Source organism: Haliaeetus albicilla, chromosome 16 (genome assembly GCF_947461875.1).
Source record: "Haliaeetus albicilla chromosome 16, bHalAlb1.1, whole genome shotgun sequence".
In the NCBI taxonomy this organism is placed as follows: domain Eukaryota; kingdom Metazoa; phylum Chordata; class Aves; order Accipitriformes; family Accipitridae; genus Haliaeetus; species Haliaeetus albicilla.
In genome coordinates this window covers 24,067,324-24,087,624 of record NC_091498.1, presented here as the reverse complement: position 1 = coordinate 24,087,624, position 20,301 = coordinate 24,067,324, and the positions used below count along the sequence as shown (strand labels likewise).

General features: G+C 42.1%; 1 protein-coding gene across 4 annotated transcripts; it reads left to right on the top strand.

Annotated features, from left to right (window-relative positions):
- Positions 1-1,121: 1,121 nt before the first annotated feature.
- TCP11L1 (t-complex 11 like 1) lies at positions 1,122-20,299 on the top strand. 4 transcript variants are annotated; one of them, XM_069803969.1, is made up of 10 exons: positions 1,122-1,169; positions 6,089-6,254; positions 9,045-9,177; positions 12,290-12,410; positions 12,980-13,200; positions 14,291-14,427; positions 14,887-15,083; positions 15,428-15,609; positions 16,282-16,454; positions 16,671-20,299. In XM_069803969.1, the coding sequence occupies exons 1-10, from the start codon at positions 1,137-1,139 to the stop codon at positions 16,904-16,906; spliced, it is 1,599 nt and encodes a 532-aa protein (XP_069660070.1). In that variant the 5' UTR covers positions 1,122-1,136; the 3' UTR covers positions 16,907-20,299. The 4 variants fall into 4 exon arrangements, with proteins under 4 accessions (XP_069660070.1, XP_069660071.1, XP_069660072.1 ...); XM_069803970.1 differs by lacking the exon at positions 1,122-1,169 and adding an exon at positions 1,581-1,728; XM_069803971.1 differs by lacking the exon at positions 1,122-1,169 and adding an exon at positions 1,974-2,236.
- The last annotated feature ends 2 nt before the right edge of the window (positions 20,300-20,301 follow it).

The following is a 20,301-nucleotide window of genomic DNA, read 5'->3' as shown; positions in this document are numbered from 1 at the left end:
CTTTTCTTATGGCTGTATATTTTATCTGTGTCTAGTCTACAGTGAAAATCCCAAGCTGTACAACACAGGCAATTGCAAGCAGGAAAATACATAGCATGATTAGAGATCTAATTTTGACTCTTGTGGAGTTATCTTTGGGTCGATGCCAGCAAAACTTCATTACAGTTACTGTTGCAAGAAATCACAAATTTTGTTCCATACGCAGTGCCGGTAGAGCTCTGTTCTCTTTTATTTGGGGAAAAAAAGCTAGTTTAATTGGGATCAAAGGTAATTTTTTTAATCATGAAAACAAAGTAGTAATAACTGTTACATGCACTTGTGGAGAGCTGTTTTTAAAAACACAATCCTATTTGAGATACTACTGTGTCATGTATCACTAAGTAACTCTTCAGTCATTAGTGGTGTCTGTTGCCACTGATTATTGCTTCTCCAGAGTACTTTCTCTGAAAGTGAGATGATGACTTGGTGTGCGATGGGACAATGTGTTACTGTATTCTGGTGGGGGATGGAAGACAAATGTCTAAGAGGCTTATTCTAGTCAGCTAGAAAGGACTTCTAAAAGATAATCAGTTCTTGAAAACTAATACTATGGGGGAAAGTGTAACCCTTTTTTTGTAGTTATTTTTTTGTAGTTCTTAGTTTTAACCAAAAGGTGTTGATTATAAATGCACTTTCTCAGAAAGAGTGGCTTAACTCACACTTTAAAATGTGGGGGTGGAAAGGCAGCTAGTTTCTTGTTCTTAGAATTTCTGATCATATTTTCCTTATGTTACTTGTGGTGTTGCATCGGTTGCCTCTTCAGCAGAAGTCTATTCCCTTTCTAACGCCTGATTCGATGTGCTGTAACATTACTGTTAGGAGGATGAGATTTCTATCTCGAAAATGAGTTCCTGCCTGTGGGCAGTGCCTGCTGGAGTATGAGTTCTGAATTACAGATATCGCTGCATTGTGAGTCACTGGTTGGCTTTGGTGCCAAGCTTGCTTTCAGGCTACCGAAAAGCAGTCTGCAGAGAAGAACCAGGGGCAAGAGAGACTCGGCAGCGTTCGCTGATGGGTACGAGGCAGGGCCGGCGTGGCCTTTCCTCTACGTAGGTGTGATACAGCTCGCCTGACGGTACCCGAGACTTTTAAGTTTGATGGAAGGGGCCGATGGTCACAGCGTGAGCTGGGTAGGGTGTCTGTAAGGGAATACACCCCAGCAAGTCAGCAACAAAAAGCCATGGCTTCTTTCGGTGGCTGCTGGGTGGATTTAATCTAAATAAGCGCAGTGTGATGGGGCAGACACCTCTTTATCTGTGCGGAGGCTACGGGAGGGCAGCTTCTGCCTTGGCCCAGCTGCGCTGGCTGTAGGGACCTGCTCCTCGCTTGGTTTCGCAGAGGCACCCCCCGCCCCCCCAAAAGCCGCGGTGAACCATCTCGTTGAGGATCGTTCCTACACCCTTGGTACCGAAGAGAGCGGTGCCCCGTCCCCGCCCCTCTCGCCCCACTTTGGGAGGAAAAAAAAACCCCCCAAAACCCCCAATCCGTGCCGAGAGGGGCGGCGGGGGCTCCTCGCCCCGCCCCGGCGCGGGGGGAGCCGTTCCTCGCCGCTCGGCAGCCGCTGCGGCCCGCCCCTGCGCTGGGGCTGCGCCTCCGGCCCAGCCTCGCACTGCCGGCCGCCAGCAGGGACCGGGGGCCGGGCGCCCGCCCCGTTAGAGCCGGCGGCCGCGGCTCCTTCTCCGAGCGGCGGTAAGGCGGCGCGGCCCGGCCCGGGGGGCCGGCGGGGCCCCGGCTGGCGGCGCAGCCCTGAGGCGGCCGGCGGCGGTGGGGGGGGGGGTGCGGGGCTGGGAGGCCGCCGGGCCTCCGCCGGGCCTGAGGCGGCGGGGAGGGCCGCGGGGCCCGGCAGGGCGGGGAGCGGGGCTCCGGGCGGCGGCTTGGGGGGGCTCTCGGGCCGGGGCTGAGCGGGCCCGGGCAGCCCTGCCTCCGGGACCCGTTTGCCGGGGTTGAGCGCTGGCCGAAGGAGGCCGTTACATGCCGTTTTCTCTGCGGGTTTCACCCGTTTGGCGTCTGGAGGACGCCCCCGCCCCAGGCTGCGCTGCCGGGGCTCGTTTTCCCTGTGGCCCATTTGGAGCCTGTGTGGCATCTGTGGCCGGAGCTGCTGCCAGCACCCCGGCTGGGCAGTGCAGAGAAAGCGGCCTGAAACTCCCGAACCCCCGTGGAAGTACTGCAGGAAAACTGGTGCCCGGTGCTGGGGCGGGTAAGCGGGTGGTACGGTGTTCTTGTTAGGGTACCTCGTGTGCTCTTTTTTGGTAGACCCTGCCGATGGGCTGGGGCTTTCAGGGCCTTACACAGAACGGGCTGCAGGTAGGGGAAAAATGGTAGAAGTTCACAAGCATCCCTTTTGTTTTGGAAGAGGGACGGAAGACAGGCTGCAGCTTCACCGCAGAGAGCTGAGCTGTGGCTTGCCTTTTAGTGGATTAGGAGGGAAGATAGGTTGTGATGTGGCAGGCGAAGAGAGGGAAGGAGAGGGAGTTCAGTGTTGGAAGGAAGCTTGAAGAAGGGTGGCCTTCAGGGCTTGTGTGTTTGGCCTGGGGGTAAGGGGAGCTGTCGAGCCTTACGCAGGGCGGTGGGGCCACGCTTGAAGTTAGCAGGAACTGCTTCGATCTTGTGTGTACTCCGTAGAAGCACGGTGAAGTTTATTTGATGCTGGTGTGCATCAGCTGATTCGAGGACCTTTGATGAAAAGAACCCGTGGAAAATGTTTAGTTTAGATTTTAATTTGTCGGGTTTTCTCTTGTACTTCTGTTTTTATTAAAAATAAATTGAAGGAAAGTGCCAAGAAGCAGACTTTTTTTCTATTAAGAGTCAGAATTGTTTTTGTGAGAGGAAAGGTGATGATCATGCTTTTAGAAGAGGTATTGTCAAGCTTATTTACCCAGTGGAAAGAGGATATGTTCTAGATGCGTTCTGGCAAATAATAGCTGTAATCCAGCAGAAAAGTGTAGGCTATTGCAAACTAAACCAACAAGAGTGCCTGTTTACCTCATCTGCTGAACAGTCATTTGGTAGAATGGCCTAGGAGTTCTTGTAACCACTTTCCACAGCTGAAATAGGACTTTTTTTAAACAAATGGTAATTAAATGAAATTGTTGGGTTTGAGACTGTAGTTCTTGATCTGCCATTTTATGGAAGGCGATACTTTAGGATGTAGGCTGCATGGTAGGAATGGTGGCCTGATGGGCAAAGCTGAGGGTAGTAATCATGAGACTGATTATCGTCTCGGCCCTGTCATTTATCTTCTGCGAGTCCTCAAGCAACTTAACTCACATCTCAATTTCCCGTCTGTAAGTAAGGTATATTATAATATTTCTCTACTTTTTTAAGGGTAGTGAGGATAAAGTGCAGTGAGAGATTGCAAGGCACTATGAAGCGTCACGTGCATTAAAGACCTAAGTGGGTCTTAGTTGAGTCATTTTTGTGCTTCAGACTTTGACTTCAGAAGAGTGCTTTGTCGAAGAGAATGGATAGGAAGAGCAAGTGTCTAGTCTGGTTGAATGAATGTGGAAGCCTTTATGATGATGCTTTTCTTCGAGCCAAATTGAACAACACATTTCCCTCCTCTGTTTAACCAGTCCTATCTTTTTTTCTATTGCAACTGTTGCTATGATCTTCTCTGTTAACTGCTCCTTTATTAACAGAGCTCCTTGTCCTCTTGCTGCTAGAGTGTTTGCAGTAACAGACCTTTTGTCTGCTAGACTGGAGATCCGCTTCTCCTGGAGCACGTTACTGGTTTCCCACCGGTGGTTTCCCGCTGGTTTGGATGCCTTGTATTACACCTAGCTGGAGGCTATCTCTGCCTTAGTTAAGAGGGTGGCAATGTGACTGCAGCTCTGCACAGACTACCACTTTCTTGTCCCAGCTGGGATTGTCTGTGTGTGTGAAGGGGGAGATCATCAAGTGTTTGGAGCAGGGACGTCAGTGACTCTGTTCCAGCCAAAGGTGGAGGCTAATATATGGGTCTAACATACCTGTACTGATGTCTTGGTTTTCCTATTGTGCTGGTTTTGGCTGGGATAGAGTTGTCTTCAAAGTAGCTGGTATGGGGCTATGTTTTGGACTTGTGCTGAAAACAGTGTTGATAACACAGGGATGTTTTTGTTACTCCTGAGCAGTGCTTGCACAGGGTCGAGGCCTTTTCTGCCTCTCACCCCACCCCACCAGCGAGGAGGCTGGGGGTGCACAAGGAGTTGGGAGGGGACACAGCTGGGACAGCTGACCCCGACTGACCAAGGGATATTCCAGACCATAGGACGTCATGCTCGGCACATAAAGCTGGGGGAAAAGGGACGGGGGGACCGTTTGGAGTGATGGCGTTTGTCTTCCCAAGTAATGGTTAGGCGTGATGGAGCCCTGCTGTCCTGGAGATGGCTGAACACCGGCCTGCCCATGGGAAGCGGTGAATGAATTCCTTGTTTTGCTTTGCTTGTGTGCGCGGCTTTTGCTTTCCCTATTAAACTGTCTTTATCTCAGCCCACCAGTTTTCTCACTTTTACACTTCTGATTCCCCCATCCCACTGTGAGGGAGGTGAGCGAGCGCCTGCGTGGTCCTTAGTTGCTGGCTGGGGTTAAACCACAACACCTATGTAATTTATCCCATGCTTTTTATGTTTTGTCTTCTTTTTTTAAAATAGAAATCACGCAGTGCTGTGGACAAGTGTTGCATGTTGGTATCTTGTGCATCTAGCAAGATGATGATCCTGAGTCATTGCTGTAGAATAAAACCATTTCTTATATGCCCTGAGCTTTCCAGCTGTCCTGTGGCATCACATTGGCGCAATCAATTTAAGCACTGATGGAGTAGGGTTAGTTATTACAGCTGTTGTGTGAAAATAAAAAAATCTCAGTTTTATATTTCTGTGCTGTTGCTTGCTTATGCTGCATCCTCTTCAGTGTAGTCTTTGATGCCGCAAGTATTTTTTCCTAGTAGCTGTGAGGTGCCTCTGGAGGCTGTATCTCTTGCCGAGAGTTTGTTCCTTTCAAATTTTGAAAATGGGGGTGGTGGGATAATAGGTGAAAGCTTGCTTTTTTTTTTTTTTTTTTTTTTTTTGAAAGGCAGACTCTTCCTGACTTGCCACTTCACAGAACATCCAGGTTATTTAATTGAGTTAGAGACATCATATGGTCTCTAATAGATTTTTGTAAAATTGAAGTCTGAACAGTAGTAGCTTCCTGTATGATAGAGAGTTTTCAATGATAAGATGTGCAAATTACATTCTTCGGAGGGAAATCTGAATATGAAATAAGTGAAGATAATGAATGGTGAGACATGCTTTTCTAATGGTCAGTTTTTCAGTGTAACTTTGGGTACACTGCAGGTATCTGTGATGTAATATAAATACTATTTAATATCTAATGTTTAATAAACTAATATTTTAAATACTATAACTATGTTCTTTACTGTCCTAATGTTTGTGTTTTTTTAAATAATCCTGATATTTTATGCATAAGTCATGACTCTTGCATGGAATGAAAATATGGGAGTAGAATTTTATGTTAATTTATGCCTAGTCCTTTTCCTGCTTCTTAATGCTTTTGGATGGTTCCGTGAAAATTTTCAAGTTCTGAGCAGCTGGGGCAGATCATAGTTCAGGAGTACATTATGTTCAGGAAGCTTTATTATTATGTAGTGGGAAGATGTCTCATTTGGCATAACCTTTTTGTGAAACATGTCTGTAATACTATTCTGAAGGTGTTTTTCACTGCTGTCGTAAGCAATGCAAAGAAAGAAAATGAAATATGTTGGGTTTTTTTCTAATCTGTATGCATTATGGCGAGGGAACAGTTTCAGATTTTTTGAGAACTTATTAGGAATGTGGATTAAGTAAAAGGTAGCTGTGTTGAAAGCATCCTGTTTTGTGTAAGATGGGAAGTGAGTCATTGAGTCCAGGTCCCCTACCATTATGGGAATGATGTCATATAATTTCACATAAGAATTCTTTCATTCTTAATTTTTTCTTAATCAGAAGAGCTCCTGGTGATGTTTACCCACTCAGCTATGTCAGAAAATGCTTATTCATTCCTTTTTCATCTTTTTTCTTTTTCTGAAAAGAACCAACTGAAAATGTCTCAGAATCCTGACAAGCCACATTCAAGTGAAGAAAAGTTGAGTGGTTTGGAGGATGGTCAAGAGGAGAGCTTGGATAACCCGGACCAGTCTATCAGAAAAAGAATACGACAGAGTGCTCCAGGGTCACACAGAGATGAGACACCGAAGTGTAAGCGAAACTGCTTTATTTAAAAAAAAAAAAGGTAGCTCTATAATTTTTTGGCAGAGACAATCCTGGCATTTTATATCATTCTGTGCAAGTTTGACTGTTTTGCGATTAAATATTGTGTGACTCCTGATCATTTGCTTTGAAACTGTAACACCTCTGTCCCCATTTTGCTTTAGTGCTTAATTGTACGCAATAACCATGTTGCTCTGAGCCATGTATATCTTAAATACCTTTGCATGTCTGCAGCCACAGAAACGATAAACACTACTCCAGTATATTCTAACTAAACTGTTGCTGCTGTTTACATTATCAGCTGAACCTTCTGGATTGTTGCAGCCTGTGTTTCTACTGCAGGGCAAGGGAGGCTGTTATCAACAAAGTAATGTCCTGTCATCCCCCTCCCAATACAGATTAAAAGTTGTATATTTAATCCTAATACTACTTCTAGTGTTAAGCAGGACTCCATGTTTTAAGCTTACTCCTAGGGCATATTTTTCTTTGTCATTGTGCTTTTAACTTGAGGAGATGGATATGGCTACCAATTATTTCTGGCAAATCTATAGATAAAACTAAGGGAAAGTTTTGTGGTCCCAGGGATTCAATTCGAAGAGGCAGAATTGCTCAGATAACTAGTTCCAAACTTCTGTAGAGAGCGTCCCAGCATGTAACATTTTATTTGTTGCATTCTTTTTATTTTTTAATAGTGTTCATTATTACTTGAGGTTTAGTGTTGTGTTTAGTGTCATGTTACACAGAGGAGATGTTCTGAGGGAGTTTATGTGCTTATGTCTTGCTGATTGCCTGATAGGCAATGCGATACATGTATGGAGAGAGGCTACGAACATGCGAAAGTTAAATGCCTAGCACAGTCTTGCACTGCATTGTACCACAAAGAAGTCCTTGGTCTCAGGCCCTCCCCTTTTGTAAGGGAGCAGATATAATATGAGAACGAAGTAACATGATTTAAGAGCATTCTTTGGTAAATGAAAGAGTCTTAGCTTTTAGTGCATCCACTGCTAGAGTGAAGTCATTTGGCAGTCAGACAAAAACACTCTCATTCAGCTGTGAACTTTGTTGTCTTGCTCGTTCTTCTCAGAATATCAATCCTTGCTGTGTTCCCGGAGTCACTATGCAAGATTAAGCTCCAAGCAGAAGGAAATATGGGTTTAGGAGGGGTGCACGAAAAGAGCGAGATATTAATGAAAAATTCGCACATTGGAACTGTACTGCATGTACTTGGAACAGCTCTGAATGGCAGACGAGTGGTGGACAGTTACTTTTAAAGGGCCTTTTCTATGTTACTAGCTTAAGTCCAATCAAACTGGATTATCACATGAGGCAGTCATGGCAGTTTGCCTAAAACATATCTCAGCGAACCCAGCCTATGAAGATCCCTTTTGGGGAAAATGAAGATCTTTCATTTGGGGAATTAGTATGTTACTCCTATGACTGGACTGTAGTTGAAGTGAATGAACTACAGAGAGGAATCAATCCATTAGGGCAATTCTGTTGTGGCTCTTTCCCCCCCTTCCGCTCCACTAGATGTTTTCTGGAGGAGCTGAGATGAACCTTGCCATTCTTGTCTGCCTTGCCTGAGGACACTAACGATCTAGCCTTCTCCTTTTTCTCAAATACCTGGACCAGGGAAGAGCTGTGGTGCTTCTCCTAACTTCTGGCAAGGCATTGCTGGGCACCCACACACGCTGCTTGCATTGATGCTAGCACAGCTAGGAGGAATCTTTACCACAAAGAATCAGTGGCAACAGGTTGCAGTTGGCTTCGTGGGGATGGGATCATGCCCTTAACCAGCGTGGCCTGCACCCTTGGCACCTCCTCTGCCTTTATCTTGACTTGTCTTTAGGGCTGTGACACTTCCTGCACTACAGCAATGTTAGTAGTGTCCCAGGAGGATGTTATGTAGTCCAGAACAATTACGAACTGTAATTTCCAGTGCGTCCAGGAAGCAAATTAAGTTTTCTGAAACTGTCCCTGTCCCTCTTCTACCTTCTAGACTTCTACTGTCAGTCACTACCTTTCTCTCTTGCCTAATGGAAACTGGCCTGATTTTTCAGGTCTGGTGCTTTCTCCTACTCAATTGTACGCTCCAGGGCCCAATTTGAAGCTGCTTGCCCATCCTTGTCAGTCCCAAATGCCTGCCAGAGGAAGAGGTCTTAGGCATTGGTGCTGGGCCTAGGTCTTGACATCCTTTGTTGCTTGGACAATAGCCTCTTGGGGAAAAAAGAGAGTATGGAGAAGTGCCAGTTGCACTGGAAGTAGTGAGAATAATTAGCTACTAGTGTGTTATTGCTTAATGTTAATGGTGGCTTGTTTGCCGACTGCTTTAGAGATGAAGTCACTTCCTTGAAAAAAATAAAATTGAACTGGCAGCGTCTGCACAATAATTGGGGAAATAGTGTGGTGAAAATACTAGTATTTTTAATGATTTCTTCCTACAGTGTGGAGAAAGATGCTAAGATGCTATTAAGCAGTTGTAAAGAAGTGGGGGGTTTTTTTGTTTGTTTTTTTGAGAAGAGCTTGGTAGAACTTGGAAGCAATTGACATACTGAGCCCAGAATATCAACTGGGGTTCAGTCCTGTGTTTTCTGTAATAGTCCAAACCTGTGTCATCTACCAGCTGGGAAAGGAAGGGAAGGAAAGGAGAAGAAACTTCAGGTGATACTGTCTTTTGGCCCTCTGGACTGTTAAGGTGGAAAGGGTCCAAAAGTATTAGCAGACTATTTTCCACAGACTTTTATAGATAACTGCCTGACAGATTAATTTATGTTGCAGCTAGTCCTCCTCGGCCTGTGTCAATAGAAGAGCTCATGGAAACAGCTAAGGGAGTAACCAACATGGCATTAGCACACGAAATTGTTGTTAATGGAGACTTCCAGATAAAACCAGCTGAATTACCAGAACACAGGTAAGATTGTTACCAAATAGATACATAAATAAGATTTGCATTGGTAGAACTGCAGAACAGCTCTAGTGGGTCAGGTAAAGGCTCTGGCTAGTATCTTTTCTGGCAGTGCCTGGTAGGAGGTAGGAAAGACCATAAGAAGAAGGTAGTAAACATGCAGTTTGCTTCCCCAGAAATGTGTGCATGTGAAAGGTGAACCTCTTGGAGTAAGCGTTTGGGCATGTGTGGTGCAAATCCTGGTGTAGTGTGGTTTCTGTTTTTCTTCTTGTCCCAGAAGTCTGAGGCTGCAGTCTTGTGAATACCCAAGTCTAGCTGCAGGTGCAGGTAGTGCTCTTAGCATCTTTTAAGCTTTCGCTGTCTGTGGGAGTAAGATGAAACTCTGATCATTTTAGCTTTTTCTGTCTGTTTCTCCAGGGATTTTTGGGGGAGAGATTCCTATGTTTTATTAGGTTAGTCCTTGCTCCTTTTAAGTCTGAAGTCTTTCCTTCTCTGTCTGACCTCCAGTAATTCTATCCCCTGCTGAAAGGGGAGAGGGAGAATAGAAGAAGCTTTGGTATCTGGTCACATATTGGCCAGTGTAGCTGACCCAGTCCTATCTACAGATGCTTGCTCTGCTTTCACACACAGAGAGATGTGGCTGACAATGTGTTCTCTGGGCTGATTTGTGAAAGCAAGTGCATATTTCATGGAAGGAAGTTGGTCCACATTGGAACCAGTGGTGTCTGAAGGTGTCTGCATTTAAGAGAGACCTGAGCACATTACCTTCACAGGTGCTGCAGGAGAACATGCTACAGATGGCTCTTAGAAGACTGGTATTGGTTGTTCTCTATAGAAATTGGTCATACTGAGACAAAAGGTCTGATGCCTGTCTCCACCAAAACATGATGACAGTGGTTCCCGTTAGCATTAGTAATGAGAGGATGTTGCTTGGAACTAGAATTGTCCTTGACTGAAAAGGCAGTAATGGGAACAGTCTCATCTTCCCTTTTCACCTGGTCTATTGCTGTCTTTCCAGCTCTGACACCAGCATATTATACCAGTGGTATTTTATTAATGGCTGTGGACTGCTAAACGATAGTAACCAAAGAAAATGTGCTCATGCTATTAAATACCCTGAACCTCATAGTCCCAGCAGGAATTGCCTCTGAGTAAGGGTTGAATGGGGCGGATGAGGGTCTTTGCCATACTTTGTTCACTTGTCTCAGCCTCTAAGTTGGTAGGAAACAGAATTGTGGCCTCCTTAAACGCTGAGGACAAACAACATTTAACTGAGCCAGCACATGACAACAGACATCTCTGTTGTCCATCAAGACTCATATTTTAGAGCTCAAGCAATGATTTGATCTGTCTTCTCAGCACCATCTGTCAGCGTGTGCCTTGTCTATTAGACAGACCCAGGCAGTGTGGCCCAGTCCTCCTTTGTAGCCTTTCTTGCAGGTCATGTGCAGTTCATGTGTGGCCCCACGAACTGGGACCTGTCTGTAGCCTGCACAGATGCTGCCTCTGAAGCAAGCATTTGCAAAGTACGCCTGAGACATGCAGAGCTCATTCTCCCCAATCTACATTATCTTCTCTGTCTCAGCATCTTTTAGGGCAACTTCCATCAGGTGTTTTCTGCTTGGCAGTTGATGGCCGAGAATAAATGCTTCATATAAAGTCCCACAGTTAAGAGAGTGCTGTTCTAATCAGTGTCCGCTTCTGCTCCGTGTTCCTTCACATGGATTTCTCACATGAAAATGTGCTGTGATAGTGGATAACTTTTCTGGTATGTCTCAGTGCCATAAAATTGATCCCAGCATTTTTCAGGGAAGAAGGATTTTAGCATGTTTTCTTTTTTCCATCCTTTCTTCTTTCCCCACCACCTTTAACAAAAAAAAAAGAAAAAAAAAAAAAGAAAAAGGAGGGAAAGAGCTGGGGATCTATGCTGTACTTTGGAAAGTTGGATGCTTTTGCTCACTGATGCTGAGTAGTGGCTGTAGTTGTTCAGCAGAGTGGCTGATTTGGATCTCTTCACTTAATCACAGAACAGATGTATTGCAGAGGTCACCTTGCTTGGAAGTGCCTGGGCTTTGTGATGGGCCAGGCCTGCTTCAGTACGAGATCCCTGTATTTGGCTTTTGTGAGCGTTTTGTGTACAGCTATTTAGCACCTGGGAAAGAAAGAGCAGTCACTCAGATTTTGCTTGAAGAGGGACCCTGGAATGTTCCTTGAATTAAATGTGGGGTTTTTGTGCGTCTCAACCTCAGAGGCCCCTGCGGCTTGAATATGTGTGGAGACAAGTGGTTGGAGGAGAAAGCAGTTGTGACCGCATTTGCAGTTGGATATACTGTCAGTAGAGCCCGCATTGGCTACTCGCAGAGGTTCCGCAGGGCAGAAGTGCCTCTGGGCGCTGCCTGAACCTCAGCTGCACATGGAGTCAGAGCCTTGGGAACCTGGTGTTTGTTGTGGGCATTCTTTGTGTACGGGTGAGCATTTTACTTCTTTGGTGTTGAAGTTAAACATGGTGTGAACAGGAGGCTGCCAGCTGAAGAGGAGTAACTTTCAGTATTTTGAATTAGGAATTGGTACTGAAGCAGTGGAATTAATTTGGTTTTTTACACAGACTGGACTGGGCCTTTACCTCAGAGTAGCTGCAATATTTAGGCATTGAAATGCAGAAGCTTTTGTGTCAGGAAGTTCCTTCATTTCTGCTAGGTTTACTTAAGGAATTTTACTTAGTAGAATTGCATTTACTTAGTGAGGCTTTTGAAAGGAACATGAATACTGGTCTTTTGAAGACAAGCTGTAATTTTTGTGATTTCTTTTTTTTTTTCCTTCCAGTTATTTAGTTTAGAGGTAGCATATGATAGATACCTTCAAGGATTTTAATTTGTAGCCGCCTTTGCTTGTGCGTTACCCTTTATTAGGATATAAGCCATTCCAAATCCTGTGTCCAGTTTTTCTTGCTTTTCTGAGTAACTTAAAATGACAGATCTCTTCTCTGTTAATTGTCATATATTCATTATTGCATTATATTCGTATTATTACATGCTGTTCTTCAGGAGCAGCAGGTTATTTTTGTAAGGTGATGCAGAGACAAGTATTGTTCTTTTTAACTGGTCATATTTATCCACAGCTTAGAAAAAAAAGTAAGAGATATTGTGCATAAAGCTTTCTGGGATTGTCTGGAAGCTCAGCTAAAGGAAGACCCACCGACATACGACCATGCAATTAAACTACTGGGAGAAATTAAAGAGGTAAGATGATGTGATAGCAAGGTAAATTATTGAATTTGAGTAGCCGCATTGATACGAATGAGCAAAAGTGGTTGAAGTTTGGCTTTTCATAAAGGACTGTCTTGGTCTTTTTCATTACCGTATCATTGTCTGTGAACATATGTAAGTAAGTAAGTTGTATAACCCCAGAGGAGAAATTTGAATGTAAAAACAAATGCAAAACCATGTAAGATGATTAAAGGTAAGTAAGTAATACTAGTTTCGTAATTCCAAGCTTCCTTCATGTTATGGCAGTGGTATTAGTTACGGAATCAATGACATACCCCAACACTGGGCTGACAAAACCGAGCACAATAGCCTTAAGTATGATCTGTACTACAGAGTATTTACCACTTAGTAACTTCAGTGTCATAACAGAATGAGGTGAAACATTTGGAGTTGGTGAATGGTTGGTTAAAAAAAAAAGAAAGAAAAGAGATTCCACTTGTAAAGGGCAGTTAGTTTCAATAAAAAGTGGTTCAATAACTGGTTTGATCCTTGTAGTCTTTGACATGTAGAACTAATGCACTGTTAAAAACTTTCCATTTCAGAATCTCCTCTCTTTCTTGTTGCCTGGTCATACTAGACTGAGAAACCAGATTATGGAAGTTCTTGATCTGGATTTGATAAAACAGGAGGCAGAGAATGGGGCCCTTGACATTTCTAAACTGGTCGAATTTGTTATTGGGATGATGGGGACTCTCTGTGCTCCAGCTCGAGATGAAGAAATTAAGAAACTGAAAGATATTCATGAAATAGTTCCTCTGTTCAGGTACTGAAACGGTATTTATTAGTCATGTTGAGAGTCCCTTAAATAATTTTAGGTGGGGGGGAGGGGGAAGGTGTGTGTTCCAGCAGGGAAACCTGCAGATCTTTGTAGAAAAAAAGAGTGATAGGGAAAGGGATATAGTTGTGGGTGTGAACGGGAGAGATGCTCCAGAAATCTTTAACAAGGACCGTATTTGTTCTGGTGAATTGGAGTATTTGTCTGGCTCCTGCATGTCACTGAAGGACATTTTCTTAAATGCCAAATGCATATAAGCCTTAAGATAGCTGGTGAATGGTCAATTTGTATTAGAACTTAATATCGACAGCAGGAGGGGGAAAAATAGCAAGCAGGAGCATAGGAAAAAGTTGGTCCTTTCCGCCCTGTTTGAGCTCTCTTTACCCCCCTCCCCACTCCCTGTATTAATATCCTTTCAGTGCTAAAGGGTGTGTACATACCACATATGGGAGCATAGAGGCTTCTGCTTTGTCACCGTGTTCTCAGTTGAACAGCTCAGGGTCTCAATAGTTAGAAGAAATTTCATTAATCTTGTTGTTTTCTAATTTGATAAGCTTCCAAGAGTTCAGGATTGACTTGGCAGAAATATTGCCAGCAGGAATTAGGTTGCTTTGAAATTGAGGTGGTTTTCTTTGGTGGGTTTTTTAATTTTGGTTGTTGTTTGTTTTCCTTTTTTTTCCCTTTGGGTCTGATTATTTGCTTCCCACTGAGGTTGGCTTTATAGGCTGCCAACAGAGATAGTATGCAAGCTTGGAAACCCAGATGTCTTTTCATGTATTCAACATAACGATATTGCACATCCTGGGAAATAGAATCTCTGGGGCTAGTAAAGTTAATTCCATGGAGGCTTTTTTACAGGAGAGCAAGATTTATTTCGTACTTGGAAGAGGTGCATGCATGCATGTACATGCTTGCTCAAGCTTTCTCTCTTGTCTCATGCTCTTAAATTGTTAAGCAGCCTGTTAATGTTTCCCATGCATGTTTTTGCTCTTTCCTTAGACAATCTATAATAAATCTTGTAAATAGTACCTCGTAAACATCTGCAGCCTTGAATAACTTTTTCTGTTTGTTTGTTTAGAGCAATTTTCTCTGTATTAGACCTAATGAAAATGGATATGGCAAACTTCGCTGTCAGTAGTATTAGGCCAAAATTAATGCAGCAGTCTGCTGAATATGAAAGAAAGAAGTTTCAGGAGTTTCTTGAGAAACAGCCAAGTATGACTTTGTTCCTTTCTTTCTTCCCCTCTGACCTCCCAGTAAACTGCGTGTCTTTCTTTGCTTGTAGATCATGAAAAGAAATCAGATTTTTTTTTTTTATAAGTAAGTTAGTTCTAGAATTCGTGTGGTAAATGACAGTTTGTGCCCCAAAACTGTGGTTTGAAAAAATCTGCCGGAACAGCAGTTCTGCACTTAGTACACTGGAGTTTAATTTCATTTCAGTACAGTGTAGGGCATAATTACCTAGCATCATCTCACCTCCAGTTTCCTGTAGCTGTGTGGTTTTAATTTTGGTTTAGATGTTCTGCTTAATGCAATAAATGAAATGCATGTCAATAACTGGTATCATGGGTATTAGTAATAGTAACTAATGGGATTATTTGGAAATTATTGATGGAAAAACCTAACTTCGAAAAGGAATTTTCTTAACAAGGTTTTTTTTCCCTGCTCTTCCAGATTCTTTAGACTTTGTCACAAGGTGGTTGCAAGAAGCAGCAGACGATCTTGCAAAGCTGAGATGTAAAATGTTGCCTCCCCACTGTAGTGATGATGGTGCTACTGGTGGAGCTTCTGCCTTGTGCTCCACTGCTGTACAAAATCAGGCCTATCTGAAGCTCCTAAAGTGGGATCATGTAAACAGGCCTTTTCCAGAAGTAGGTATTTAACAGAAAAATCTATTTCTGTGCTTGTTCTACTTTTCTATTTCTGGGATATAACAGAAGCTGTTTGAATTTGTAGCCTTGCAACAAGTACAATACTGAAATGTTTATCTCTTGATGGAGAGCTCTTGGTAGCTCTTAGGTACTTCTTTTTCAGTATTGAAACTTAGTTGGAAAAGAGGAGTTAATTCTTTTCATTTTGTTCCTGATACTTGGCTGCTGAGCATGTGTTGTGTCTTTGTCTTATCTTCACTGCTGTGAATAGGTAGGCATCACAATGTCACTTCACAGCCCAGCATACTGACTTTATTCTGTGCTGGCTTCCTCCTTCCCTGCAGACAGTGCTAATGGACCAGACCCGTTTTCAGGAAATACAGCTGGAGCTGGAGCAGCTCCTCTTGACTGGGACAGTCCTTCTGGTCACGTTCAGCGCAGCAGGCTCAGCACTCGTTGATATGCCTGGATTTGCAGAGAAAATAAAAACCATTGTCAAGGTGCTGCTGACAGGAATGCATCTTCCGTGAGTATTGAATAGTCCTAGTAACAGAGGCGGGCATAGTTCTGCTTTCAGCCTAGTAAATAATCAGTTTAAGCCTTTCTCTGGATGTGGACTGCAGAATACGTAGAGGAAGTGATGATGGCTTTTTATGAGCCCAGGCTAACAATTTTTATTCAGCTTACTCGGAGAGAACTGTCTTGTCTTGCTCTGTTATTTTCTGATATTTACATGCTCCTTTTTTCAGAGTATGTTTTTCATGATGCCTGGTTGGTGCATGACAGTGCAAACAGCTAACCATGCTCACAGTTTGGGCCAGGCTCCCTTGAGAATTTGAGTGTGGTACAGTAAGCTGCTTGCAGATTTAGAATGGTTGCTGTGCACATTATGGGTTGGTAACTGTTTTTTGCATGAGTCAGAGCTGTCTGTATAGGCCGAAAGTCAGCTCTTATTTGTATGGATTGTTCAGGCTGGAAATCTTTAATGCTATCCTACCTCCTCATTTTATATCTCAACTTTATTTTTCATATATATAAAAATGTGTTATTCTTTGTAGTTCTGGCTTTATCTGGATTACGCTGCTTCTATTACATTTGATAAATAAGGCAACTATAATTGGATTGTTTATTTTTAAAAGATGGGAAAAAAAGTGAATAACTAAAATAGCTAAGTAATGCTCTACTCCACATTCTCTAGGTCCTTTAACCTGAAGGAATCTTTGGCTACCATCGCTGAAAAGGTGTGTGCTGAAGTTAACAGCTGCCTTTCCCAGCATGGGTTTACACCATTCTCACCTGAGAGAGAGACTGTACTTAAAGGACAAATCCAAGCAGTGGCCAGCCCAGATAACGCCATATGCAAGCTAATAGGTATGCTTTGACAAAAATGCTCTGTTCTAAAGTGACCGCTCATCTGTCTTTGTAAAACTGTTGGTGGCGTGTCATGCATGGTTTCTCATTTAATCTGTTTCAAATACTTGTTTACTATGTTCAGGCTTTCTGTATTTTACATGAGATTACATACACTATTTCTAATTGACTATCTCTTTTGAAAACAAACCAAAACCCTTGGTCCAATTTTTCCAGATTCTCGAATTCAAAAGTTTCTGGAGAATTATCTTGCATCTAGTCACCAGAAATCATTACCTGCTATTCCTGGAGGATTAGGCCCTATTCAAAGAGAGCTGGAAGAGATTGCTGTCAAGTATGTTCGTCTTGTCAACTACAACAAAATGGTCTTCAGCCCTTACTATGATGCAGTCCTTGGCAAAATACTGACTAAGGAAGAATCCCAACTTGTAGGGAAGTCAGAAGAATCATAAAACAAGTTTGTATGCTACCAATATGGTATTGTCAGCTATTTAAAAAAATTGCACCAATATTTGTCTAGGAAAACAGCTTTCCCTGTAAATACTGGTTCCTTTTAATTCACTAGTGATGATTGATGAGGAAATTACATGAGATGCAGGAGGGGTGCTGAAGTAAATGATGAAAGAGAGATGCATTTTTAATGTAAGTATGCAACCCAGAGGGGTATGTCTTGGTAGTCTTCTGGCTGCAATTTTTAGATTTTTGAGCTGATGCCAGGTAGGACAAGTTTAAGAACCAAACTTTGTATTTAAGTAAGTAAGTGGCTCATTTTAGGGCATTTTACTCTAATTTACCGTGAATTTAGTTTAATTAATCCAGAGCAGATTAGCAATGGTCCTTCCCAGAAGGGGTGATTTGGCTTTAAAAAAAATCTTGCTTTGAAGACTTAAGAAGAAAGCTAAAATTCTAGATAAGAGAAAATTTAACAGGGCAAAAAACAAAGCCAAGCAGCACTTTACTGTAACATTATGATTAGTATGGTAGGCTACTAGTTTTTTCTGCATTTTTAATAGCATTTTTTTGCTGTTTACCTGCAGATGTTACAAAACACATAATATATTTTTGTAGCAAATTTTCTGGTTATTTGGTAACTGTCCTCTGCTATGTACAGTACTTACAAAGGTGGCAATCTTATAGATTGCAGCTGTATTTATCTCTTGTAAAGACTTCAGAAGGGCAGAGCTAAAATGTTTTGATAAAAGTGGCATTTCTTACCTTTTTTTTTTGCTAGTAGTTTACTCCTTTTTATGTGAAATACTAATTTTAAAGTAAATCTTTGTCACTTTCAGAAGGTGGATTTAAAGTGTGTGAAACTTTAGGCTGAAAATTTTACTTGTTTTTTAAAACTACAACTGGAGATGGTTGCATATTCAATCATGTCTTCAAAAATATCCAGGAAGTGCAGAGCACTATCGGAAGTGTAATTAATTTTAATGTACTGTGAGAAGTGAATGATTTAATGTTAGTTTGAATATACAGGGAATATTTTCAGTAGAAGATTTTTTTCACTTTGTAAAGGTGTTCTTGAATCTTAAAATATTTGTAGGTCTTGAATTTAATTAGCTACATGTTGTATAGATGAGTGTTCAGAAAAGAGCTCAATGATCTTACAGCCTTATTGCAATTTCAAACTCAGCTAGGAGGTAAGTACCTTTGAAATTTTCCTCTAGTTGAGCACAATGCTGTATTACAGTAATCAAAATTTGATGATTTTATGAAAGCAAAGTTCATAGTTACAAACAGTAAGTGTCCCAAGTACTAGACTATCCAAAATAGAATGTGTTGTCTTCTTTAAAAAAAACCCAACAAGTTATGTAAAATAAATAAATAAAAGGGCCCTTTTATTGCAAACATCCAGGTTCATTTTATTAATCAACTAGTCAACCAGAATAATAGAACTTCTAGAAGGAAGCAGTTGATTATGGATCAGTGTTGATGCTTCCCTTTCCAGTTTTACTTTAAAGGTCAGTGCGGATAGGATATAGCTGCACTAACTTTGAGTTTGGAGGGAGGTGGGATAAGTAAGACCTTTTATTCTGTATTAGCCTGTGCAACTGTAAAACAAATATTTTCTCATTCATTACAAACACCCTTCCCCAGGGGAAAAAACCCACCAAAACCCTGTAAGAGATCACCAGCTCAGAAGTGATTTTTCTCTTGGCTAAATGTACTCTGATAGCAAAATAGATGTCTGTCTTTGCATGTTTCTTTGGTAACTCAAGAATTAGTAGGTTGGTTAGCCAGAAAAAAAAAAAAAAAAAAGTTCTGAGTAGGTTTTTGGTGTGGTCTATTTCATTGTTTGAATCAGCAAAGGATACTACAGAGGTCTTCGAGATTGCTGCATCTGCTTACTCTACTTTGTTATTAGTGCAGGATCCACCTCAAAATACAGCCTATAGCTCTGCAGCTCCAAAAAATTAATTCAGTAGTTTGCATAACGAAAGAGCTACCAGAAACATTATTGCTAGAGATATAAAAAAAATAAATAACCAAGACAAAGCTGTTTTCATTTTTGTTAAATGAGAGTTGCACAAGTTATAAATTGCTGCTGTTATTTTATATGGTAGTATTGCCTAGAAGCTGCCTTCAAAGGCCCCTGTGAATTACGCATACTACAAAAATTTAGATGCTGTAGGGGATGATCTCAGTGATGTGGGGACAAACAGCACCATGGTGAAACAACATACTTAGAAAAGGCTTTGGAAAGTACGTGGTTGGTGCCAGAATGAATGGGACTGCATTATCAATAGATAAAATGGTACTTACTTAATCTAGGAGATGGCTGCTCCCAGTTCTGGACTTCAGGGTCCAGAAGTCCATGACGGCCAACTCTGACATCGAAGCATGGGTCGTGCTGCCACTAGTGTATGCGTATTGCTCGCAGGGTCGATACCGTAAGTCCCATCTCTCCTCATAGTCAGGGTTTGAACCCTCAGGCTGCATGTAGAAAGAAGTGCAGTACCCACATCTGGCTCCAGTCTCACCTTTGGGGGGTACACACGGTGGGAACGAGCGCCTCCGTGGGTGGGTGATGGAGGCCTTTCAACAGCAAAGATCTAAAGAGTCTGTAATAAATGCCCACAGGTACAAATCATGTTAATGATTTTCCCAGGTTGTTTTTTTAATGATAGTGGTTGACAAATAGTTTCTCTAGATCCTCTTTAAAAGAAATAGGGAAATACTATTAAGTGGCAAAGCAAAAAAGAAATTCTAGGATTGATAAGGCCAGACCCTACCTCCATATGAACTTCTATATGGTTATACGTACGCTGTTTCACCTTTTAGTCTGATGGATAGGAGCACTGACCTACAGTCATCTCTACTGCTGGTGGCACCAATGTTTTTCAACTTGTCCAAGTATCTGAATTTCCTGTAGTCCACGGGGGTTCTTATGGTCTTACCAGAGTGCAATTCTGAATAGTCAATTACAAGTTAAAATCTAAAGTATGCATAGAAACTGCTTTGAAAGTTCATATAGTGTTTTTGTTAGCTTGTTTGAAAATAACAGGTTAAACTATGTAGCTAATATATTAACATTTAGCTTTGTACATTAAGTGGAAGACCAATGCAGTTACCCAGGAACAGACTGCATTAGCTAGTACTCCTGGACAATCCACATTAGAAATATGTACCGAGTTTGTCTTACGATACTGTCTTCTTTAAACAGTCATGGAATTAAATGCAAAAGTATACTGTATCCTCTAAAAAAAGGAAAAAAAGCTAATTCTAATATGTATGCTCTGATCAATTTCCTGTGATGGTCTTATTAACATCGCTTTTGAAGTGGCTGAGTAATATTTAAGAAGTAACTTGTTGTGTTTGAATAAAACCAGAATGAGGCATGATG

Excerpts from the sequence above, each read along its gene's own strand:
- TCP11L1 (XM_069803968.1), top strand. The coding sequence starts at position 3,216 with ATGGGCAAAGCTGAGGGTAGTAATCATGAGACTGATTATCGTCTCGGC. Across the intron at positions 12,411-12,979 it reads TACTGGGAGAAATTAAAGAG|AATCTCCTCTCTTTCTTGTT; the intron begins GTAAGATGATGT and ends TTTCCATTTCAG. Across the intron at positions 15,084-15,427 it reads TAAACAGGCCTTTTCCAGAA|ACAGTGCTAATGGACCAGAC; the intron begins GTAGGTATTTAA and ends CCTTCCCTGCAG.